Source organism: Paramormyrops kingsleyae, chromosome 8 (assembly GCF_048594095.1).
Source record: "Paramormyrops kingsleyae isolate MSU_618 chromosome 8, PKINGS_0.4, whole genome shotgun sequence".
NCBI lineage: Eukaryota > Metazoa > Chordata > Actinopteri > Osteoglossiformes > Mormyridae > Paramormyrops > Paramormyrops kingsleyae.
The window spans coordinates 28,245,132-28,271,090 of NC_132804.1; the positions used below are offsets into that span (position 1 = coordinate 28,245,132).

Genomic DNA, 25,959 nt, shown 5'->3' on the forward strand with positions numbered 1-25,959 from the left:
CCCTCACATCTGAGTCAATATGAATTAGGGTGGTGAAACTCATCTAAGGGTATCACATGGGCATCAACCTACAGGGTTTTATGTTACTAATTTCCTAATGTAAAATATCTATAGCTCTAAAACAAAACATTTCCAGTATTTTTTGTTACAAAGTATTGACATGACAATGAAGATTTGCGTAAAATAACATTACGGTTCACCTAAGTAATTGTTAATGTGTATTTAGACGTGTAACATGAAATAATTCAATCAGTTTCTGTGGGCAGGTGACACGGTTACATTCTCTTTAAGTGCTGTGTGTCTCTTGGTGACTAAGGTGTTACTATGCAAGTGTCACTGATGGTGAGAGGGGGTGTTAATTTCAAGTGTGATGGAATTAGTGTGCAATGTTGAGGAGTCATGAACACAGTGAGTGATATCACACTCCGACACCCTCAGCATGTGTGTGTGTGTGTGTGTGTGCGTGTCTCTCTCTCTCTCTCTCTTTCTCTCTCATACACACAAGCTGTGCCGTGGCGAGCCTTTAGAAGGGTGGCCTCTTCGCTGAGGGGGTTTCCGACGGCTGCACATTTCACTGTCTCCATGATGCAATTCTCCACTGTCAGAGTGGAGGGTCACTCCTACTTCTTGTTGACTCTGCGAAGCCGTAGCCAGAGTCCTCCCCCTTAGCCCTTACAGAATGTGTGACCTCCTCTGTGACTTCCCTGTCCCACTCTCTCACTGACTCTCTCAGAGACACAGTGAGATGCACTGACTCTTAAACTGAAACACTATGCTACTATATACAGTAGCATTTCATGTGATGTACTATACTATACTATACTATACTATACTATACTATACTGTATGGTTAATCACCCAACAGTATTTATGGGATATATATTGAGTAACACTTACATACACCATGATAGATACTCATAGAAATGAGCAGCTTTGCTGATGAGCTACTTCAGGCTGAGATACAAGCAGCCGTTAGACACCCTGAGATGCCCCCCGATAATGAAAGTGACAGAGGCATGTTTCCCTTTCACGCAAAAAGGATTAGGAGCCCCCCCCCCCCCCCCCCCGTGATGATAATGACTTCAGGCCCTTATGTGTGTGTGCATGCGTTTTTGTAATTGTAAGGACATTGCAAGGACCAGATTTCCCCACAATGTGATAAAAACCTGTATTTTTGCCAAAAGCCTTGTATTATGATTAATTGCTTTTGGTCAAGGTTAGGGCTGGGTAGGGGGTAAGGATGTCATTGTTGGGATTAGGGTTACGTCCATAGAAATGAATGGAGAGTCTCCATAAAGACTGAGTATGTGGACTGTGTATGTCTGTGTGTGTGTGTGTGTGTGTGTGAGCGGGTATACCTTACCTAACGGGATGAATGTCCATTTTTTTTTTTTTCAATTCAATTAAAATCTGTGACTGCAATGAAAAAACTAAAAAATTATTTTGCTTGGTTACTTTTGGTTAAGGTTAGGGCTGGGTAGGGGTTAAGGTTGTCATAGTTAGCATTAGCATTTTTCCCACAGAAATAAATGAGCAGTCCCCATAAAGATATACTGTATTGTGTGTGTGTGTGTGGGTTTGCAAGTGTCAATATGCATATCCGAACAAAAATATATTTTGCACCCTATTTTTTGTCAGAATCAGAAACCTAATTTGATTGAGGTGAAATATTAAGCCTCAAAGTACAGAGGAATGTTTTCCTGAAAATTACTATCGAAAACAGTGATAAAATAACATTTTTTTTTTTTAATGAGCACTTCTGTTTCTCGTTTGTTTATATTTTTTAAGCCAAAAACTGGATCATGGTGTGTTTTCTTAGTAGGATGGTGTTTTGAGTGCCCATGTGAGTGATCACTCACCCCTGCTGCTTGTTTCCATGGGAATAAGATTCAACCAGTTAGGAATATTAAAACATTGCACTAAAATAAAATATTGTTGTGGTTACCAAACATATAAATGATGTATCATCCTTACTGGGTGTTTCCATACTCTTTGAGTATAACACAACTGTTTTCCAGAACAAGGTGTCAAGGCTGTTTTGTGTCAGCGCAGTATTTGTTATTTAAATCGCGTATCTGTTTTTTAAGGGTGGATTTAAGGTTGAGGGTAAAGGTCAAAGTTACCGGGTTCCTTTAAAGCTTAAACCGAGAAATCATGAACCTGGACATGAACCTGATTTTGCCTCCTTTAGAGAGAATTTGTTTAAATTTTGGAAACAGAATCCACCATAATTTCTCCACCCAAGCTGGAAAATGCCAAACCATACTTACCCTGCCAAAACCCACAGGATGTGTGAAATCCTAGCCTACATTTCCATTCCGATAATATCTCAAACAGTTATTCTCCTGTTTTCCATTGATCACCAGTCTCAGGCTACAGTCTCAAACATGTGTCATGTAACATACTGGTATGGTGCTGGATCCTAGCCTAGGCAGCATAGGACACAAGTCAGAAGGCCAGCACATGCTGATTCGAATCAGGCTTTTATGTGGTTTGTTTGTCCAGCAGATATCCAAGAAATAAGCAATTCAGACCACAAAACAATACTTCACAGGAAGGAAATATACTTTCTGAGTAAAAAAATCATGGCCATAGGTTTGGTTTCAAGGCTGGTAGAGACTAAATGAGCTCCAGTCCCCTGTCACCTAAAAATACACAGTACTTCCACAATATTGGTAACAACATGTCCCTAGCTAAACCTACGCGCTCCTACCCAAACCTATACCCTTGATTGAAATATATCTGTCTATTGTTTGTCACTATGTATGAAAGCAATGTAAAACATTTCCTTTAGTGAACTTTTATTCAGCCCCCTATAATTCATAGGTAAACTCAGTGGATTTTGTAAGGCCTTAACGTTTTGTGTGACTGCAATGACGGTTTGGAGCTCTGCACCAAATCAAACTCATCGATGACTGGAGCAGCCTGCGTGTAACATGGCCTCTGTGAAAATCTGTTTTTTAGTTACTTCTCTGGCTGCAGCTCATCTTGCTGAAATGATTACCCTAAGGGGCATCGCATTGGTTTGAACATTGCGGGGGTTGGGGTCTCCACCCTTTTAGGGGAAGGCATGATTATTGAGGGGGGTTGTACTAGCCAGTTTTGATTATTGGAGGCGTTACAACCCCATAATTCCTTCCAAAATTTATCACCCTGATTACCCGTAATTAGGCACTGTGCAGGGGCTGGTCTTCAGAGACCAGTACTGCGAACTGATTCTCAGATCTGCAAAAATATTCCAGAAAATGGTAGACAAATAGCTCAAGTTAATGTGCTGACCAGAAAATAAATATCAGTTCATCTCAGTGCATCATCTGAGGAACTATAATTTTTGCACTCAGCTCTGAGTGTGTGAACTCTTGCTTCAATAGCTTGGCTTGTAATCTTGGTGTCATTTTAGATACAAACCTCTCATTCAAATATCATATTGATGCAGTATTGAAGGTATGAAAATAATCCTTGCTTTTATATACGGCCGGGTAGATTACTGTAATGTTCTGCTGTCAGAGAACACACACTGCACATTTAACACCGTACAGTATATTCAAAATGCAGCCACTAGCATTGTCACTAGGAGCAGATAGTATGAACACATAATCCCCTTCTTAGTTCCCCATTAAGTACAGGACTAAGTTCTAAAGTTCTAAATTCTTTTAGTTACATATTAGGCACTCAAAGTTCAAAACACTTGCACGCACACACACACACACACACACACACACAATGTAATATATACATAACCCACACATATGCACAGAGTAGCATCCCAGTCAAACTGCAAACACCAACCGAACCTTGCAGTCCCAGTCCTGAGCATCTTAACTCAGGGAAGGTGTGAGCCTATCAATATCCTGCTCGTACCCGCTTCTTACCAGCAGAGGTACACAAGAGCCTCTGACAAAGGATCCACACTAAGAGGACCTGTGACAATGGTGGAGCTCAGGTAAACTGGACATGGGAAACGCAATCAGCATCGGGCATAACCTTCAAGAACCGCTGCTGGACCTTTTACAGAAAAACCTCATATGATAATTAGCTGGTAATTACTACCAATTTAAAGAAATGGCACGATGCACATCCGGATAGACCAACCATGAACATGACACATCTTTACTGCTACACATCTTTTCTGCTACACATCCATACCTTTTTCCTCCTCACATGCTGGGATCTGCATGGAGATTTTGTCTCCACGATTGCCTTCCGGCTTTCCCTTTTTTCTTCTTTCCTTTCTTTTCCCTGCATCATGTATAATTTAGCATCCAGAAACTAATAGTTAATAGCACACTCTCATTAAGTGGATTGGGCGAACTGTGTTGTGAAAGGCGCTACATATCGAACTAATTAATGATGACATCCCATCTGCCCAAAGGTCTGGAACTCAACAGAGGCATGATAGTGTCAGTTATGAATTCTTGTTATTTGAGTCTTAGCTTGTTTCTATTGACATTAATGGAAGCCTGATTGGGTGAGATTACCGTTTATGGAGAATATTGCTCGAGTGAGTCTATTCCCTTTTCAGCAGGAATATAAGCTGCTCCATTGGGAAATGTATCACTGTGTGAAACGTAGCTTGTTCCTGCAGTTGGACGTATTTAAGTTTTTTCTCATCAATGACCTATAAGACATCACTGTGCCATCACAGTAAGGCCTTAGGTTTGGGGGGAGGGGTGGTCAGCTGACCTAATGGAAGACAATTCAACTCAACTGCATGGTGATTAAGCACATATATCAGTAACCTTGTTAATTGTTGGTTAAAATTCTAGGAAAACTGTATTGTTCTACCCCTGATCGGGCTACCCTGTACTGCAGTGGTAAAACATCAAGTTGTTCATTTGTTTTCAGAAAAACATGCCTGCAAAACGAAACTGAACCAATAACAGTTCTATTGATTTGAAGCCTGCGGCTAAAGCCCATCCTATTGTGGTGGTCTGCAGTTAATACTGCTAACGCCCTGTGGCTGCTTGGGAGGAGGCACCTCAGACTGGCTCAGGCAGCCGGCCAAAGCCACGAGGAAATAGGCCCTTCATCTGGTCACTTCATAATAACTATGCAATGATTATCAGCCTCTGCCAGCGGAAAAAACAACCCTCATAAGGGTGGTTAAAAAAATCACAATAAAATCCCAGGAATGTTTGCCTCCTGGGAAGTCTTTAGTGTAAGGATATGGGCCAATCAACATGTTGTGGATTTTTTGCAACAAACTACTGAATAAACACAAAGCACCCAAATATTCACATTCACTCGTTCCTGTCATTTATACATGTGTAAAAAGCAAGGTCTCCTCATTTATTTTTGTATCATACAGTGAAAATGGTACCATATCCGAGTATCCAGATATCCTCTCCGGTGCCCAACACAGACCCCCTCCAGCATGCTTCACTATACTTCACTTCGAGGACAAAACCACCACCACAAAACCCACCGCAATCCAAGAAAACTTTGTGTTCCTCCCTGTCACATCGCACTGCAACATAGGAATCATTAAAATGGCAGAATTCTTAAAATGAGCAATTATAATTTTTTTATGAATTCCAAACAGTCGTTGGAGGGGACCGCTGGCACCCAGGCAATCTGCAGCGAAGCACCTCAGCAGCCACATGATGATTGTACAGCACAGCCCCCGGTTATTTCCTGCCTCTAAAGATGATCACATCTAAGGTCAGTTGCTAGGAGAATAATACCTAGACCACAGAAGGCAATTACTAATAATTTTCTGAGTGGCTTTGGCTTTTGTAGTTAATTTCCCCTAACCACAGGCACCAGTGCCAACTCTCTCTCTCTCTCTCTCTCTCTCTCTCTATATATATATATATATATATATATATATATATATATATATATATAAAGAAATTCACAAAGAACAAATATGTTAACCTATTAGAATACAAAATAGGCCTACATGTGCTTTCAGGTACAATCAATTTTTATTTTTTTTGCTTTTAAAGCATTTTTTTAAGGCTTTTAAAAACATTTAAACCAATGTGGAATCAGAAGACCTAGTATGTGTGGCTGCGTATGTCTGTGCCACACTATATATGATCTGACCCGCTGCCACAATCCAGAAATTTCACCGTATGCTCCATCAGTCGCCAACATAGGCATGATATACACACTGATTTTAAGAAGATGTAACCTTGCCGAGGATCAGCGTTCCCCAGATGAACAATTCTCCGATTTAGCCAGTAGGAGGCACCCTGGGTAAATGTTTATTTCCTTATGTGAGGTTGACCAGTTGCAGCACTGCATGTTTTTAGTCAATAGTGAATTGACCCACACTGTCAGAAAAAAAGTTCCACTTTGTACCTTTGAGGGTACAATTACTTGTCGCTGGGGCTGTACCCTAGCTGTAGGTACTCAGAACTCTAAGGAACATTTTGTACTATTGGTGGTACATTAATGTTTTTTGTACCTTAGGGGAAAAGGGTTGTACCCTTTATTGTGCAGTGCACCAGGTAATGTTTCACGAGCTACCATTCATAATTAAAAGGACTTTACAGATAAGTTTAAACATGAGATAGAAAAACCCTCTCGGGCCTTTGAAGACTCAAACTGCTCATCCCTGCTTTATTTAAGCCAATTATGCAGTAATATACTGTTGTTTTCCAGCACTGCAGTTTTATGGGTATTTCCCCAACCCTGAACTCTTAATTGGTTTTTCTGAATTGTTGAGTCCACATCCGGTCAAGGGCGTTCCTGCTTCTTCCCTGCCCTCCCAGATCAGCCTCCCAATCTACTATTTAAAGTGTAAATTAGCTGCAAACGAAATGCCTTCTAAAGCTTGCAAACTTGAGGTCTAGAGCTTTGATAATAAGAATTATGCAATGGTAATGATAATGATGATAATGATGATGATGATAATTTAAGTCTGTATTTCTTATTTACTGCATGTTAAACAGATGTTATCTCTGTCGCATGATGAATGGCTTTCCGTGTTGTTATAAAAACGACATGTACTTTATCATGCATCCATTTTGCAGAGCACGAATCAACGTGAGCAGCGCATATGCAAATATAATACAAAAAAAATGCAAATAGGTCGAGATTCCTTATAATGATTTGTTATACAATGGTGAGATTGGGCATCCGGAGCCATTCTCTCGCATCATTTTCACAGATCACATATCGGAACCCTGTTCTAAAAATCAACCCATTCGGTCTCCTTGTAGGAATGCAATTATAGGGACCGGTACAACTGGGGGTTGAGAAAAATGGGCGGAACTAAGGGAGCGGTCCTTGAGGGTTATCTGTCGGCAACCAATTCCCTCCGCCTCCAGTCAAGGCGATCCCTCCGGTCGCTGATCGCTCTGCGGGATCCCCGGCGCAGTGCATGCAGCAAAGCGGACCCTGCGGACTCCCGGGATCACGCCAGGTGGACGATCCAGAAAGAGCAGGTTGGCCGCTTCTCTTGTAGACGCACAGCCGCAAATTCAACCTGTGAGAAACGCTGATGCGCGTCTCGACTTTCCTCTTGGCTCTCACATTCAGCTCTTTTTCCACAGAAGTTGCTGAACAGCTCTGTGTTCTCTAAAACGCGACATTGCATACGCGGTGTAATTTAATTTATCGTTAATTTAAGACACTTGAATTTTCTAGTTTTATGAGGTGTATAGCACAAAGTCGTTGTGGTTGAGTGGGAGTTGTGTAGTCTCTGTGTAATTTGGAAAATAAGGTGTGTTTTGGAAATATGCTTACGTTATAGTGTGTTTGAACTTGATGCATATGATAAATGTGCTTGTGCTAGTTAATTATACAAATGAAAAGGCATCGTGTTGACAAAATAAATAAAAACCGATTTTCTTGTTCTTTGCTAACGTACTACATCTACAGCTCTGTAATATAGCCTATTAGTTTACTTGAGTTTGGACACCGGACAAACTGGTCTTCCTAACATGTATCAATGAGTCAAAATGAAACGAAGTAGACATGCTGCGATTTGTTTGCAGGGTCATCGTGTAATTGGGAATGTAGTAATGGGGGTCTTTCTTTGTGTCTCCAAGCTGATAGACGTTTTTTTTTTGGCAGTGAATCGCATTCCTGTCATCCCTTTTCGTATGACGGATCGATAGAGATCAGGCATGAAGAGGCGACATGCCCGCTGTCATGCACAGGGGGGAACAATCTCCACAAGAGCACTTTTACTGTTTGCTGTTTGATACCGGCGCACCTGCGGCTAAATCTGCCGCGCGTTCACCGGACACATCCCCCCTCGGAGACATTACTGTACAGCGGGCTATTGGTGGCGCCTATTCGCCCCTCACTCGCTTCATGAATTAAGATTTTGATGGATACCGTCATGTAACAATGAAACACTGAAAGCACAGCGAAGGCATGTATTTCAGTTTTTTACGAATTTAGGCCTACATCTTCTGCTGCTGCTGATTATTATTATATTTATTATTACTATATTTATTATGATTATTATCTGCTATCGTGTGCACAATAATAGATCGGCTAGCCTATGATTATCCAAATCGATCTCTACAGCTTTCACCCCAATAGCTATATTTCTCCTTAAGCATTTTGCTTCTTCTTTTTAGGCTACACATTAGTTCACCCTTGGCATTTAAATCTGAGATCTCCTCATGATTGGCATCAGTCTGGTCAAAGTATGAGAGTGAGAGTCCGGCTCCTGTAACCGGCACCGAAATCACGCGGAGGGCCAGTGACACGCGGCGTCTTAACGCCAAGCCATGAAGCTCGCAATATTGCTCCACAGGCGGACAGCTGAAGCTCCAGAGATTCATTAATCACATTTTTTTCCCCTGCCCCGATCTCTCATTTCAGGACGGCGGACAGCTGTTTTTATTTACTGTGTAAATCGGGCTGATCATGTCGGAGTCAGGGGTGACACCACAGGGTGACAGGAGGCAGGACCATATCGTCAACGCCGACGGACAGCGCCTTTTCTGCCGCTCCTGGGTACCGGAGGTACCCCCGAGGTTAGTGAGCTCAGATATAAAAGCTGGGTTATGGATATCAAAGCATGCCGGCAGCTTTAAAAATGCGATCCATTGAAATGTACTGAAGCTCTACACCTAACAGCTTGTAGTAAGAACTGTTTTATATTCCCCATTAATTGATTTAAAAAAAGAAAACGTATGTGACCGAAGTCCCATGATTGAACTTGAACTGAATTGATATTTCAGATATCTGTTCGTAATTCCAAAAGGTTACTTTATGGATGTGACTTTATTTTTTACTTTATTTTCGCCACATCAATATGTATGCACAGCTCTATATAAATATAATGGGAGAGGCAGGGAAAATGTCGCAGCGTTTGTATGACCATGTGGGTGAGTTTTTATGTCAGTCCCGGAAGTCTGAGTCCTCTTTGCTGCTCCCAAATGTTTAATTGGAGCGTGACTGTAAACAGCATGTCCCGGGCTTCCTTCGAAGCATACGGGGCGTCTGCGGTTCACTGCTGGGACAGTAAAAAGAGCGCAGTGCCGTGTCTCCTGGCTCATTTGTGCAGTCTGGGAGCTGATGGTCAGTGTGCAAATAGTCACTGTACTAACAGATTCCCAGCAGTTGTGCTGACAGTCCGCGTGCGTAAAGTTGGCATATTCATAGTCATCGTACTGTAAACAGCCGGCGCGTTTATAGTTTACAGTAAAGGTTTTTTATGTCCAGGAGTATTAACTGCTTTATGGGACTTATATAGGCACTACAAACATGTAAGCAGTTATAGAGAATATGCTTTACAGTTACGATCAGAAAAAAATCCAAACAGAGCAGTCTTTGTCCCCCTAGGGGTGACAGAGGTGCAGTGTGTCTCTGTACTCAGTTGACCATGCCAGTGGAGCTTAATCCAGTGGAGGCACCAACCGGGCTCAGTGGACCATTGGATTCCTGATCTGACTGTGAAGCAGATATGCAGTGTGGCCCACGGGGTGTGTGTTTGGGATGGCCAGCCAGCGAGTGCCTGAGGGAGGGTGTGAGTGAATATGTGAATTATCTAAGCATGTGAATGGGGGGGGGGGGGGGGGTATGGTGCGTGTGCCTGAGTGATTGTGTGGGCTAGCGGGGCTGCGTGAGTGTGTCGTTCAGGGGGTGAGTGACTGTCTCCCAGCATCCCAGTGACTCAGTGAGTGAGAGGGTGCATGTGTTTGAGGAGGTGTGTACGGGAGGGTGAGGATGTGTGTGTGAGTGTACGTGACGAGGCCGGGGCTCCGCGCTGCCCTGTAAACATTCCCGCAGCACAAAGCCGCGCTCAGAGAAGCCTCATTCAGCTCCATTCAGAGCCGCCAAGCCCGCGCCAGCAGTCAGGATGTCCTAGTGGCCGAACAGCAGAGGCTATAGCCGAGTGGAACAAAGAGTGTCCCCCCCCCCCCCCCAAAACTGCCTGAGGGGGAGACGGCTACATCGCTCTGCATGTTTAGCACCCAGGGCTTCAGCGGAGGGAAAGGCCAGCATCTTTCACTCCGCGGTATTCATAGGCCTCAGTGAAAGCTCTCAAATTGACAGCCAGACACAGGCAGAGATGTATGCTGCTAAATAGGACAGTTTGTCTAACCAGAGTCGTCATGGCAACAAATCACTTCCTGCTGCAGAGCATGTCAAACTGTTTTCATGATGAGTGCATGTGCGCGACTGTACGCATCTGCGTGCCTGTTCTTTTTTTAATTTTATCTTTTTATTGTCTTCCCCTGTTTGTGCTCAGAGGGGAAACCAGTTGTTTTTGATAGTCGCGGACATGCTGAAGATTTATTTTCTTATTTCGGACGTGATAAGAGAATGACCTAATCGTCTTTCCTAGTTTGTGGATTCGGTCGGCCTGCCAGCGAATTACCAGCCTGCGTGGGTCATGGCGGCGCGGGTGAGGGAGTGAGAGAGTGAGAGATGAGAGAGCACAAGTGTGCTTGTGGGTGGAGTTCCTGTAAATGGTTTTCAACAGTGTGCTTGATTGTGTTCAGCGGACTGATTCTACTCTGATTCCATTAACCCTCACGGTGCCAAAATGCCCGTCTCCACTAAGGTCTTTGTGCTTACGGGACCTGGTTCGGTGTGATGGCATTGATCGTGGCATCAAGGACTCTTTTTTTTGCACAAATACCACCCAGCACTTCCACACACCCTGGCCAACCCACCAATACAGGATAAGCAGATATATGGGCGATTGGCAGTACCAGTCCAAGCCCTTGTGGCACCCTAGGCAAGCTTCACCGCCAGTGCCCCCCTTTCTGGCCAAAAGGTGGCACACTAGGTGGCTGCTTATGTCGCTTAGTGGCTTGACTGACACTGGCAATTGTAAGATAAGATGACAAGATAAAAAAATTCTTGTGCATACAGCAGCAAGGTATGTAGGGTACAGACAAACAAACATATAATGCAATACAGACAAAGTGAATATACAGATTAAATAAAGTAAAAAGAACATAATACACAAACAGAACATATATTCTGAAAAATGAACTATCAAGGAAATTAATATAAATAAAAATAAATAAGCTGATACTTTATGTTTAAGTGGATAACAGCATCTGACCTGATTGTGCGTTTATGTGTATGCAGGTGTGGCCACACGCATGTGCTTTATATGTATAACTGTGGCTTCTCTGCTCTCTTCCAGAGGTCTGTTGTTTGTGGCCCATGGAGTAGGGGAGCACTGCGGGAGGTACAGCTCTCTGGCCCAGAGCCTCAGCCGAAGGGGCCTGATGGTCTTCGCACATGACCACGGTGACTGACCTCACTTCCTGTCAGTCACGTCTCCACGTGACCTTGAGGATTGTACGCGGTTCAGCATAAACATTCAGTTTACGCAGTCTGCGGTATTAGCACAAGTAGTGTGTTCGTTTGAATGTAGGACAGCTGTAGCTGGAGTTGAGTTTACTGAGTTATAAATAGAACGTCTGGAGCAATGGGACTTTAATAAAATACCCACAGAGAGACACATAGAAAGACAGACAGGCGGACATATATATAGACAGGCAGACAAACATAGACAGACAGGCAGAGAGACAGGCAGACATACAGACTGATAGGCAAACAAGTAAACAGACAGACACATACACAGACAAGCAGACAGACAGTCAGACTTATGGATAGACAGACAGACAGAAGGGCAGACAAGCAGACAGACAGGCAGACAGACAGAAACGCATATACATACATGTCTGTCATGAATTGACCTAGTGTGTGCAGAAATACACTGTTTTAGTTGTTTCCTGTTTCATTTTGACAGACTAAAAATATATCACTTCCCTTGTTCTCCTCTCTCTCTCCCTCATTTCTCTTTTCATCCCTCTCTTTGCCTTCCTCACTTCCTTTCTGCCTCAACCGTTATTCTTCTCCTCTTTCCCCCATCTCCTTCTTTCCTTCCTTCCTGCCTTTCTGTTTTTCTCCATTCACTCCCCCCCCCCCCCCCCCCCCATCATTCTGGTCTTCCTCGACCCATCCCCTCTCATTCTCCCTACATCAATACAACCAATCAGGTGCTCCTTGATGTTCCAAGAGCAAGGTTAAAAAATAAAGGTGACCGAGCTTTTTCAGTGGTGGCACCAAATTTGTGGAATAGTTTACCTGTACACATAAGAACTGCTCAGACTGTTGGAACATTTAAGTCGTTGCTTAAGACCCATCTGTATTCTTTGGCTTTTATTTCGAGCTGAGTTGAGATATCGTGACTTATAATAATTGTTTTTGGCTAGTTTATGTGTGAGTGTCAGATATTGTTAAGCACTTTGGTCAACCACGGTTGTTGTTAAATGTGCTATATAAATAAAATTGAACTGAACTGAACTGATCTGTCCATCTTTGTTCTCCTTCTCTCTCAGTGGGCCACGGGCTCAGCGAAGGGGAGAGGATGATGGTCCGGGACTTCAAGGTGTTCATCAGGGACTCCCTGCAGCATGTGGATCTCATGAGGGAACGGTACCCTGACCTGCCTCTGTTCATCCTGGGTCACTCTATGGTGAGTGCACCCCCCCCGCCCCCATTTACCTCTTACATTTCTGCTGAATTAGGTATGAGCTCAAGATGAGCAGCTCACTTTGCTGAAGCTCTCTTCCCCGGATCAAATTAGTGATACTATCATATTGCAGTGTAGCGTAGTGAAGTTATTTACAACTTGGTTCGTTTGTGTGGTTGTAGCACATATATTTATTTAGCAGTTGCTCTTGTTCAATGCAGCGTACAGCTGAGGGGAGCTTTGGGTCAGAGAGCAGAATCAGCTAGCATTCCAGGTGCAGTTAGGGTTAAGGCCTTGCTGAAGTACCCAACAGTGATATAATTATTCTGTCGGCCAAGGGATTTGAACTCATAACCTTCCAGACACATATCCTTAACTTACTGAGCAAAGTGCTATGCTGGTACAGTTTACAGTATACATAATAGAGTGAAAAATATGTACAGTACTCCCCATAACCTTAACCAGGATAAATGGTTGAAAGACAGCTGCACTATTAGTACTACTATAGTAAATCTATCAGTAACTTTAATGTATTGATGATTTGAGATCCATCCATCCATCCATTTTCTCCCGCTTATCCGAGGTCGGGTCGCGGGGGCAGCAGTCTCAGCAGGGAAACCCAGACTTCCCTCTCCCCGGCCACTTCCTCCAGCTCCTCTGGGGGAATCCCGAGGCGTTCCCAGGCCAGCCGAGAGACATAGTCCCTCCAGCGTGTCCTGGGTCTTCCCCGGGGCCTCCTCCCAGTGGGACATGCCCGGAACACCTCACCAGGGAGGCGCCCAGGAGGCATCCTAATCAGATGCCCGAGCCACCTCATCTGACTCCTCTCAATGCGGAGGAGCAGCGGCTCTACTCTGAGTCCCTCCCGAATGACCGAGCTCCTCACCCTATCTCTAAGGGAGAGCCCAGCCACCCTGCGGAGGAAACTCATTTCGGCCGCTTGCACTCGCGATCTCGTTCTTTCGGTCACTACCCACAGCTCGTGACCATAGGTGAGGGTAGGAACGTAGATCGACTGGTAAATCGAGAGCTTCGCCTTTTGGCTCAGCTCCTTCTTCACCATGACAGACCGATGCAGCGCCCGCATCACTGCGGACGCCGCACCGATCCGCCTGTCGACCTCCCGCTCCATCGTCCCCCCACTCGTGAACAAGACCCCGAGATACTTAAACTCCTCCACTTGGGGAAGGATCCCATCCCCGACCCGGAGAGAGCATTCTACCCTTTTCCGGCTGAGGACCATGGTCTCGGATTTGGAGGTGCTGATTCTCATCCCAGCCGCTTCACACTCGGCTGCGAACTGTCCCAGCGAGAGCCGAAGGTCACGGTCTGATGAGGCCAACAGGACCACATCATCTGCAAAAAGCAGAGACCTAATCCTGAGGTCACCAAACCGGACACCCTCAACGCCCTGGCTGCGCCTAGAAATTCTGTCCATAAAAGTTATGAACAGAATCGGTGACAAAGGACAGCCCTGACGGAGTCCAACCCTCACCGGAAACAAGTCCGACTTATTGCCGCTCATGCGGACCAGACTCTGGCACCGGTCATACAGGGACCGAACAGCCCTTAAAAGGAAGCCCGGCACCCCATACTCCCGGAGCACCCCCCACAGGACTGCCCAAGGGACACGGTCGAATGCCTTCTCCAAGTCCACAAAACACATGTAGACTGGTTGGGCAAACTCCCATGAACCCTCCAGAACCCTGCGGAGAGTATAGAGCTGGTCCACTGTTCCACGGCCGGGGCGAAAACCACACTGCTCCTCCTGAATCCGAGGTTCGACAATCCGGCGGACCCTCCTCTCCAGAACCCCCGAATAGACCTTACCAGGGAGGCTGAGGAGTGTGATCCCCCTATAGTTGGAGCACACCCTCTGGTCCCCTTTCTTGAAGAGGGGGACCACCACCCCGGTCTGCCAGTCCAGAGGCACTGCCCCCGATGTCCACGCGATGCTGCAGATGCGTGTCAACCAAGACTGCCCTACAGCATCCAGAGCCTTCAGGAACTCTGGGCGGATCTCATCCACCCCCGGGGCTCGGCCACCGAGGAGCTTTTTAACCACCTCAGCGACCTCCGCCCCCGAGATAGGGGAGTCCACACCCAAGTCCCCATACTCTGCTTCCACATCGGAAGGCGTGTCGGTGGGATTGAGGAGGTCTTCGAAGTATTCCCTCCACCGACCCAAAACGTCCCGGGTTGAGGTCAGCAGCACCCCATCCCCACCATAAACAGTGTTGATGTTGCACCGCTTTCCCACCCGGAGCCGCCGGATGGTGGACCAGAATCGCCTCGAAGCCGTCCGGAAGTCGTTTTCCATGGCCTCACCAAACTCCTCCCAAACCCGAGTTTTTGCCTCAGCGACCGCCGAAGCCGCATCCCGCTTGGCCTGCCGGTACCCGTCAGCTGCCTCTGGAGTCCCACAGGCTAAATAGGCCCGATAGGACTCCTTCTTCAGCTTGACGGCATCCCTCACCACTGGTGTCCACCAGCGGGTTCGCGGATTGCCGCCGCGACAGGCACTGACTACCTTACGGCCACAGCTCCGGTCAGCCGCCTCCACAATGGAGGCACGGAACATGGCCCATTCGGACTCAATGTCCCCCGCCTCCCCCGGGACATGGGAAAAGTTCTGCCGGAGGTAGGAGTTGAAACTCCTCCTGACAGGGGATTCAGCCAGACGTTCCCAGCAGACCCTCACTATACGCTTGGGCCTGCCAGGCCTGGCCGGCTTCCTCCCCCACCAGCGGAGCCAACCCACCACCAGGTAGTGATCAGTTGACAGCTCCGCCCCTCTCTTCACCCGAGTGTCCAAGACATGCGGCCGCAAGTCCGACGACACGACTACAAAGTCGATCATCGAACTGCGGCCTAGGGTGTCCTGGTGCCAAGTGCACATATGAACACCCTTATGCCTGAACATGGTGTTCATTATGGACAATCCGTGGCGAGCGCAGAAGTCCAACAACAGAACACCACTCGGGTTCAGATCGGGGGGGCCGTTCCTCCCAATCACGCCACTCCAGGTCTCACTGTCATTGCCCACGTGAGCATTGAAGTCCCCTAGCAGAACAAGAGAGTCCCCAGAAGGAATGCTCTCCAACACCCCTTCCAGAGACTCTAAAAAGGGTGGGTACTCTGAACTGCCGCTCGGCGCATAAGCGCAAACAACAGTCAGAACCCGTCCCCCCACCCGAAGGCGAAGGGAGGCTACCCTCTTGTCCACCGCGGTAAACCCCAATGTACAGGCGCCCAGCCAGGGGGCAATAAGTATGCCCACCCCCGCTCGGCGCCTCTCCCCGCAGGCAACTCCAGAGTGGAAAAGGGTCCAACCCCCTTCAAGGAGACTGGTTCCAGAGCCCAAGCCGTGCGTCGAGGTGAGCCCGACTATATCTAGCCGGAATTTCACAACCTCGCGCACCAGCTCAGGCTCCTTCCCCATCAGAGAGGTGACATTCCATGTCCCAAGAGCTAGCTTCTGCAGCCGAGGATCGGACCGCCAAGGTCCCCGCCTTTGGCCACTGCCCAGCTCACAATGCACCCGACCCCTATGGCCCCTCCTACGGGTGGTGAGCCCATTGGAAGGGGGACCCACGTGCCTTGTTCGGGCTGTGCCCGACCAGGCCCCATGGGTATAGGCCTGGCCACCAGGCGCTCGCCATCGAGCCCCAACCCCAGGCCTGGCTCCAGGGGGGGGCCCCGGTGACCCGCGTCCGGGCAAGGGAAAACGTGTTTCCAAAATCTTTTTCATCATATGGGGTCTTTTGAGCCGAACTTTGTCTGGTTCCTCACCCCGGACCTGTTTGCCTTGGGTGACCCTACCAGGGGCATAAAGCCCCGGGCAACTTAGCTCCTGGGATCACTGGAACACGCAAACCCCTCCACCACGATAAGGTGTCGGCTCCAGGAGGGGGTCCAGGAGAGCTCCAGGAGAGATGTCCTGTGAATTCTCCGAGCCCTCAGAATTTATCCTGAGACTAACAGATGGGGCTCTGCTTCAGATAATATTGAGGAGCCGCTGTGTCTGGATCAGACCCCATAGCTTTGCCAACATGCCATCCGTGTTTTATATTTGTTTCTGTTTTACTCTTTTAGCTATTATTATTTTTATTACAGCAGAGTTGACCACATTTCAATTCACTACAGGTTACAGTATGACTATATACCTTGCATGTGACAAATAAAAATTCTTGAATATTTCCTCTTCTATGGAACGGATCTGTAGAATGAGAATAATACCCATTTTCCCAAGAAAAAAAACATTTTTTTCTTTAATTGCTGCATCTGTGAGCGGATACACATTTCTAGAACTTCTCTACCTCTCAGCTATGGGACAAATGCAAGTTGTATGTTATTTTTCATTATGTCTTCTTCATCTTAAAAGTAAAACAGTATTAAATTAATAGGGAATTTATGGTTTAGGTCAAGTATTTAATTGATTATTACAGTAATTTGTTACTGTTATATAGTCAAAAGTGACTTGCTGAAGTTGTCATACTTAACGATCATTCCAATTTTTCCACCACTTATTGATTTTTCCACAATACTGTACTTAATTAGCTTTTTGAAGATGGATGGATGAAAAAGTAACATTTCAAAAAGCATAATATTTCACTCATTTGGTCCTAAATGGTAGTTGATAATGATGGTAAGCTTTTGGTTTAACATGACATGAGGATTGCGTGACTTATCTGTAACACAATGCTATTGGGCGTTACTTGACGCATGTAACGTGACACTGTCATTCCCTCTTGCAGGGTGGGGCCATTTGTATCCTCTGTGCGTGTGAGAGACCCAGTGATTTCACTGGAGTAGTACTGATTTCGCCCATGGTACAACTCAACCCGGAATCAGCATCACCATTTAAGGTGAGGACGGGTCCTCCTGGAATCGCAAAGGGTTGTTCCTGAGTGACAGAATATCTTACACCAGATCTATGTACTCGAGCGTAGAAAATACTCTTTATTATACAAAGGTTATGATGTTGCACATCTGGAAATGAAATTTCTGTAGTTTCACAATGTGGTAGAATGTCATATTGTACTTTGCTTCCTACTGCAGTACTGTTACTACACCTTTTGCATATTCTGTCAAACGTTTTGGCAGGTGTTTATGGCAAAGCTCCTGAACCATGTGCTTCCAAGCCTAAGTCTGGGTTCAATTGATTCCAAGTGGATCTCTCGTGACCAGAAAGAAGTAAGGCTTGAGAAGTAAATGTCATGTATCTGTAGGATTCAGAACTAAAAATGTGCAATGTGGGTCTTCTTGCAAGCACTGTAGATTAGCATTAAGCATGTGCAGTGTAGCTTGTATAGTATGCAGTGTGGATTAATAATGACCATGTGCAGTGTAGACCATATAATATGCAGTGTGGATCAGTACTGAACATATGCAGTGCAGCTTCTATAATATGCAGAGTGGATCACTACTGAATGTGTGCAGTGAAACTTATAGTATGCAGTGTGGGTTAGTAATGAGCATGTGCAGTGTAGTTTGTATAGTATGCAGTGTGGATCAGTAATGAGCATGTGCAGAACAGCTTATACAGCATACAATGCTTGGCATGTGCTAGTGTGGGTCAGCAGTGTCTGTCTCGCCTTGTAGGTGGAATCGTATGACAAAGACGAGTTGAACCACCACGGCGGTCTGAGCGTTGCATTTGCTATGCAGCTGGTGGGGGCTGCCAGGCTCATTGAGAGGGCAATCCCCACTGTGACCTGGCCCTTTCTGCTCCTCCACGGTGATGCGGATAAGCTGTGTAACATCAGCGGCTCCCACATGATGCTGGAGAAAGCTCAGAGCACAGACAAGCAGCTGAAGGTAGTGTGTGACTGACTTAACCAGACTCATGCACAAACACACACACTGGCAAACACCAAAGGCAGCACAAGATCTCCCCAGTGACATGCAACTGCAGCCTTACCCTTGACAAACCACAGGGACTGTGTGGGTATGTGTGTGTCTGTATTTGCTTTTTTTCTGGTGACACATTGCCATGGCTGTGGGTTCTGTTTGGTGGTGGCTAACACTGGCTGACACGAGTTTAATCGCCAGTGACCTTTTTTCTTTTTTGACAGGTGGGGCATTTCTCTCTGAGCTGGCAGGTGTGAATGTGCAAACACGCCCTGTATATGAAATATTTTTGTGTTTTTTCAGCCTTTTGTCTCTAAAATTAAACCTGTTAAGTGTACAATAAGCTGTCAACCCAGTTTGAGTATGGAATGAGACTGTACTTCATTCCTTTTAAATTCTTTCCACCATATATGTTTCTCTATCTAACATTCTTTCCTGTCATTGTTAGATTATTCATGCAATCATGGTGCATGACTTTGTGTGTTGTTTTTTTCCAACTAACTTAGTTACCACCCACTACAGCTCTATGTGCTTAGCCCTTGCTGAAGGGACTGTTTCTTTTTGTTGGGGTATCATTCACAAATGTACAGATTTACCAGTGTAAATTCCAGTTGCTACACAAGTATCATTCGGTACTAAGTGTCAAGACTCGTTTGATGAAAGACTCGAAACAGGCACTGTGGCAAAAGAAAATGGGATTTATTGAACTTAATGAACAGAAACTGGAAACAAACAGGGTCGTGAGAGATCAAAAAATGGGAGGACTGGAAAAAGGAAGGGCACAGGAAACAAGAGGGCTCAACGTCAATGATCGGACTGGGGAACACCAGACTTGGAAGCACATATATACAGGACTAATGAGAAAATTACCAAGAGGCAAATGGGAGTGATTTCCACATGAAGGTTAGAATTAAGTGGCAAGATGAGAGCGATAGGTGTGGCTTGGTAGGGCCATGACAGGGAGGAGACAGGCAGAGATATTACAGAACCCCCCACCGCCCCGAGGCGCACACTCTTTGCGCGGGGGTACAGACAGAGTACACCAGACACCAGATAGGACATCAACAGGGGGTCGAGACCCAACACACACCAGGGCAGGGACAATGGAACCAAAAACGCAAAGACCAGGGCAGGCACACAAGGCCAGAGGACACAAGAAGGACAGGATCATGGATACAGGACAAGACATGTAGCATGACTAGGGACACGGAACAGACAAAGACAAAGGCAGGGACTAAAGGGACAGTAGAAGTGAAGGGACAACAGAGACGGACGGAAACATAGGAGGTGGCCACAGAGGACACGGGTTGTGGCAAAACAGGGGCAGGGCTGGGTATCGGAATAGGGGCCTAGGCGTGACCAGAGGGAACGGGGAACGTCTGGGCAGTCTGTCGGATCCTGGAGAGCTGGGCAGTGAACGTGGGATATGGGTCATCCAGGGCCCACTCCTTGGTGAGGCGGGGCCCATCTGGACCACAGGGCCTAAGGGCCTTGGAGAGCCAGCAGGACTGGAGGGCACTGTGGGGCCCATTGGGCCAGAAGGTGCTGAGGGGACAGCCAAGCTGGAGTGCGCCACATGGAGCAAAGGGACTGAGGGGACTGCAGGACAGGAGCAGGAGGGCGCTGAAGGGAATACAGGGCAGGAGCAGGCGGGCACCGAGGGTCCTCTCCTCTGGGCCTCTACAGGCAACATCAAGCAAGTGAGAGTCAGGGCAGCCAGCACCGAAAGTGTGCCTCTTTTCCCCCCTCTGGGAAATGTAGACTCAGCCAATCCCTGTCTTGGGCCCCAGCCAACATCACTGACCACACCGGGACTTATGATCGGGCCAGTGTGGACCTGATGGGGGGACCCATGGATCAGGACTCAGGATGAGGTCCAGAGGGTCCTGCTCTAAGTCTTCCGGATTCCTCCAATTTGGTGAGGCAGTGACTGTGGAGTCGGGCATGGGACTGGCGACCACCAGGGTGTTGAGTGATGGACTGGCTGCGACCGGCGAGTCAGGTGTTGGACTGGCAACAACCTGCAGAATGGTGCTATCTAGAGACGAGGCAAGCAACAAAATGACAACAAGAGACAAGGTGGGCGCCAAGGTTGATAACTGGAAATAAGGTGGGTGGCAGGGTGACAACTGGAGACCATGCGGGCATCGGCAGGACATCAGGAGGCGAGGTGGGTACTGGCAGGACATCAGGAAACGGGGCTGGAGCCGAAAGGACACCTGGAGGTGAGCAGGGTGCAGCCGGGGCACCTGGAGGAGAGAAGGGTGCAGCCGGGGCACCTGGAGGAGAGAAGGGTGCAGCCGGGGCACCTGGAGGAGAGAAGGGTGCAGCCGGGACACCTGGAGGAGAGAAGGGTGCAGCCGGGACACCTGGAGGAGAGAAGGGTGCAGCCGGGGCACCTGGAGGAGAGAAGGGTGCAGCCGGGACACCTGGAGGAGAGAAGGGTGCAGCCGGGACACCTGGAGGAGAGAAGGGTGCAGCTGGGGCACCTGGAGGAGAGAAGGGTGCAGCCGGGGCACCTGGAGGAGAGAAGGGTGCAGCTGGGGCACCTGGAGGAGAGAAGGGTGCAGCTGGGGCACCTGGAGGCGAGCAAGGCGAAGGGGGCCCCCTGTGGGGTGGGAGCAGAAGACTCAGGTGGACTGGCCCTCACAGGGCTAGGAGTCTGGAATGCAGCCTCTGGGGGCTCAGCAAATGGGAGAATGGCTTCTGGGGGTAGAGCAGAGGCAAGGATGGGCAGAGCTGGCCCATGTTTGCCAAACTCTGAGGGCTCGGGATGAGAGGTGGCCTTTTCTGGGCTGAGCTCAGGAGACTCAGGATGGGTGCTGGCTTCTCCTGAGCAGGACTCTGGAAGCACGGTGGCGGCTTCCCATGGGTACGGCTCTCAAGACACCAGATCAGGCATGGTGGCAGCCACAGACACAACCCGCTTCCCCCGCTTCTTCGTCCTGCATCTGGAGATGGCAGGTGGAGCTGTGGCAAGCCGACGGGTGGAGCCGCGACGAGCTGTGGGCAGCCGGCAGGCAGAGCAGCTTCACACTACGGAGAGCTGGCAGGCAGAGCAGCTTCACATCACAGGGAAGTGGAGAGCTGCGGGACGTGGGCTGGCTGAGCCGTGGAAAGTAGGACTGAGGCCTGCTGATGTGCAGTGGAGAGAGAACCTGGGGAAGACTTTGGCTGTGGTGGCTTCCACCTCTTTCTCTGTCCCTCTGCTTCGGGTCCTGGTAGGGGGGGACTCTGGACTGTACAATGACATTCAGGCTGGGGCCCACATCTCGGCCGCCTGCTCAGCATCCGATTTCATGGGTAGCAGCTCAGGCAGGAGGACCCCTTTCTCATCCAGGTCCACAATCCGGAAACCCAGCCATTGTGTGTCCAAGCCAGGCGGTGCACTGAACCGGGTAAGGAAGTCCACAATCTCCTCAGCTTCTCCCGAGTTGCTGTTGCTTGACTAATCAGGGTAGAGGTCATGCAGCACCTGGACGGGTCATACTGTCCAGTCATACTGTCACGACTTGCGGGACAAAAACCTGGAGGGCAGGTATTGTGACAAAACATAATGAGGTTTACTGAACTCAATGAATAGAGACTGGAAATAAACAGGATTGCAAGGCGTCAAAAAACAAGAGTCATGGAACAAGGAAGGGCTCAAACAACAAGAAAGTTCAACGTCAAAATCTGGACTGGGAAACACAAGACTGGGAAGCACATATATACAGGACTAATAAGGGAACTAACAAGAGGCAATTGGGAGTGGTTTCCACATGAGGGTTAGGAATGAGAGGGCTGATGGGGGCGATAGATGTGGCTTGTTAGGGCCATGACAGGGATGAAATGGGCAGGGATATGACACTGAGACCTTACGTACCTGTAATGTTCAATCCTCAACCATTCGCTGACAGTTAAATCATGTTACATTGTGTTCCTTTGGGTAATTGCTCAAAAAGTCGCTGATGGACATGTGGACGAGTTGGTTTCCAAGGAAATGGAAGTCACCGAGAAAGCCTTCAGCCTTTCCTTTATCTGCTGACAGCCTGTTTGCTGTGATACATGTAGAGGTTGAGTTGAGCTGAACTGAGTCTACGTATGGCAGGTCACTTATTGTTGTGACCACATTTTTATTAGCTAGGACTAAGGAAATGTGATGTCACCATTCCAGTATCTTGCTACATTTGCTGGTACATTCAGTGGTTGTCCATCTGCATTTCTGGCCACGCCCACATTCCGGTGCCCTATCAAACATGCCAGCTTGGTGTTGAGGGCTGTCCTAGCGAGAGTTAAAACCTGAATCCAGTCCTGCTCATTGTTTGAATTCCCCAGGGGAGCTTCTGTGTGTCGGAGACTTAAAAAGACTGTCTGGAATTTTTTTATTAAGCTTTAGAGGAATTTGGAACAACCCCACTGGACATTAGTGTTTATTAGCCCTAAATCTGTACACTGAAGCCTTTTGTAATTCTTCATGTGTTTGTCTTCTCTTGTTTGGACAGTGATCTCAGAATAGCTATTGCTGACTTGTGCTTTAGTTAATCTCCCTCTCCTGCTCAGATTCAGAGATGTTTTAGACTCGGATATATTTCTTTTCACGTCTTTTAGTTGAGTGTGTATAGTTTACGTTTGATCAATTATAAGTGTTTAGCACTAACATTTGTCTCTACTGCGGGGTATTTTCAGGACTAGCTTCAGTATTTATAAACTAAAAGGTACATTTAAAAGTATGTTTACCAGGAAGGTTTGTGCTGGTAGATTACAGTGTGCATCTGTACAGTGTTTGGCAAGGTTTGCGTGAGTACTGACAGTTTCCGCATTAGGATTTTAAAAGCACAACATCCACATGAAAAGCTGAACTCATCTAACGTCACTCACAGTAAACTATATTATAGAGGCACTGAAAAAATGTGTGAAAAAAAGTGTGAACACTTCATAAACAGTTATGTGAGCTGTGTAATATAATCATCCATTTGTACTAAGTCTGGCTTCCATATATAGAATGTGAATGTCTGTGTTTATACTGAGCAGTCTTAAGAGTGTACATGTATAAACTGTGACAGTGCTTTAAATATCAGCTTCTTACAACTATTTTTGCATCAAAGAGATGCAATAAGTGTCTGAGAATTATTTAGAAGTCCTTGCTGTAGCTGTGGCCTAGCTAGTTAGTTAGCTAGCTAACCAGCTGTGTAGCTACTTACACTTAGAATAGGAAGTTAAAATTCTTGCCTCATGGCCAGCTGATGGTCATTAAAATCGGATATATATCCATACAGTCACATGAGATAATCGTTCAGCAAATAAAAATGTCATTTTCAGTAAATTTCCCTCACAAGTATAATCAAGGGTAATATTCAAAGAAATTTCCAAAGGCTTCAGCAACATTAGATTTACTTTGAGATACGTGATTTATAGCAAACTGTCTGTTTTTTCTCAATGGAAAAGGCTTTGTAGTCATGAAAACGGATTTTAATGATAGTACCTTAGCAGTGCTGTCATATGAACACGGAGTGAAATCTACAAACGATTTTAGTAGTAAATGCTGTGTACTCAAACATGATATACTCCCCATCTCCGACAATCCTGAACAAGAAAAATATAGGATGGATCTAAATGATATAACATTACATATAAATCAGATCAATTCTAAGCTGTAAATTCTAGCATTGCTATTTTGCGTAATTGTTTCTGTATCCTGGGTATTTTTGATTTGACTCCTTAGACAGATCTTTCTATGTTGTCTTAGACAGTAGAATATTAATCGGTTTTGTGTCTGTCTGTGGTAAATCTGCTTCATTTTTAGTAAATATTGCATTAAGTGCTGCAGGGCGACTGCCCTTGCAAACCGACAATAAAATAAGGATCGCAGCCTCGTAATGTCACTGTGCATGCATATGTATGCATCATCACCGGTTTGTGTGGCCCTGATGTGTACCTGTGTGTATGTGCCCCCCCCCCCCCCAGGTTTATAGTGGAGCTTACCATGCGCTGCATCGCGAGCTGCCAGAGACGACAGACTCCGTGCTGAGGGACATCGGCGATTGGGTCGTGGGGCGAATCCCAGACCAGGCTGCATCCGGCTCCTAAGTCCCCCATTTACTCCCGCCCCCCACCCTAGTTCGTGTACGTCCTGCTGTTCTACCATTGTAACACCCGCCACACAATCTGTGCCCCCCTCCCCCGCCATGTTGTGGGCATTGGCTGTGTTCGTCACCACTAATCAGTCCTGGCCACCAAGTTGTGTGATTACTCAGTACTTCCGAGACACACATTTACCAGTTCATCGTTCCTTAGCGATATGCATGACTGGTGGTCTAAGGGGTTTTACATGAATGGTACAGGATTTCCTTTACGTGACATGAGTGTCATTTTTCATTAGAATGTCAACCATGTGAGAGGCATTATTTTACCGCAAACTGATTTATCATTACTCAAAGGTGTACAGTGTTTTTTTAAATAAATTTACAAGTTGTAGCAATGTAATAATGACAGATCATACGTTCAAATGTATTACTGACCATGTAATCATTTGCTAGCACACAGAATCCTTCCTCACTGTCATCTTTCGGCACTGCTTTTGTTACCAATTACCATTTTCAGTAAATAACCGCAACACACAACCACAGAAACCTCTAGAGTAGCTGACTTAGAAAAAATATCATATGGTAACAACCTGACAGAATGAAAATCCCAGAAACACCCACCCTAACATCCTGCATTTATAATGTTTGTATTTTCATGGTTTGGAATACCTATTTGTTTTACATATTTATTATATTAACAAAATGTATGTATAGTACTTGTATTTAAACGATTTAACCATTTGTATTTTAAAACATAAATAAATCTGTATATTTTGAAAAAAAATGGCCCTGAATATTGCCTCTGACATCTACTGCGTAGTACATCATTCAAAGAATTTAAAGGAAATTCTGTTTTATTTTTATTTTATTTTTGTTCTATAAGTGTTTGACATAAAGTTGTGGTGCTTAGTTCCGTAGCCTCAGACATCCAGAACTGGGGACTCATTTCCCATCCCAGGCACTCTGTGTGGCGTTTCTACAATATTCTTGTTACTGGGTGTTCACCGGAAGCTCAGCCTAGCCCCACTAATGCCTAGTCGAGTCCCTGAAAGAACAATATTTGCGATTTGCCTGACTTGTATGTTGCTTTGGACCAAAACATCTGCTAAATATGTAAATTGTAAGTGTTTG

General features: G+C 46.4%; 1 protein-coding gene across 2 annotated transcripts; it reads left to right on the forward strand.

Annotated features, from left to right (window-relative positions):
* The first annotated feature begins 7,013 nt into the window (after positions 1-7,013).
* On the forward strand, positions 7,014-25,592 carry LOC111860005 (monoglyceride lipase-like). 2 transcript variants are annotated; one of them, XM_072715596.1, is made up of 8 exons: positions 7,014-7,394; positions 8,788-8,942; positions 11,573-11,679; positions 12,777-12,913; positions 17,668-17,778; positions 18,017-18,106; positions 18,515-18,730; positions 18,988-19,095. In XM_072715596.1, the coding sequence occupies exons 2-8, from the start codon at positions 8,833-8,835 to the stop codon at positions 19,018-19,020; spliced, it is 804 nt and encodes a 267-aa protein (XP_072571697.1). In that variant the 5' UTR covers positions 7,014-7,394; positions 8,788-8,832; the 3' UTR covers positions 19,021-19,095. The 2 variants fall into 2 exon arrangements, with proteins under 2 accessions (XP_072571697.1, XP_072571696.1); XM_072715595.1 differs by lacking the exon at positions 18,988-19,095 and adding an exon at positions 24,710-25,592 and having other exon boundaries at positions 7,056-7,394.
* The last annotated feature ends 367 nt before the right edge of the window (positions 25,593-25,959 follow it).

Coding starts and splice junctions, on each gene's coding strand:
- LOC111860005 (XM_072715595.1), top strand. CDS start 8,833: ATGTCGGAGTCAGGGGTGACACCACAGGGTGACAGGAGGCAGGACCAT. Junction 17,779..18,016: donor AATCAGCATCACCATTTAAG/GTGAGGACGGGT, acceptor ACGTTTTGGCAG/GTGTTTATGGCAAAGCTCCT. Junction 18,107..18,514: donor TCTCTCGTGACCAGAAAGAA/GTAAGGCTTGAG, acceptor CTCGCCTTGTAG/GTGGAATCGTATGACAAAGA.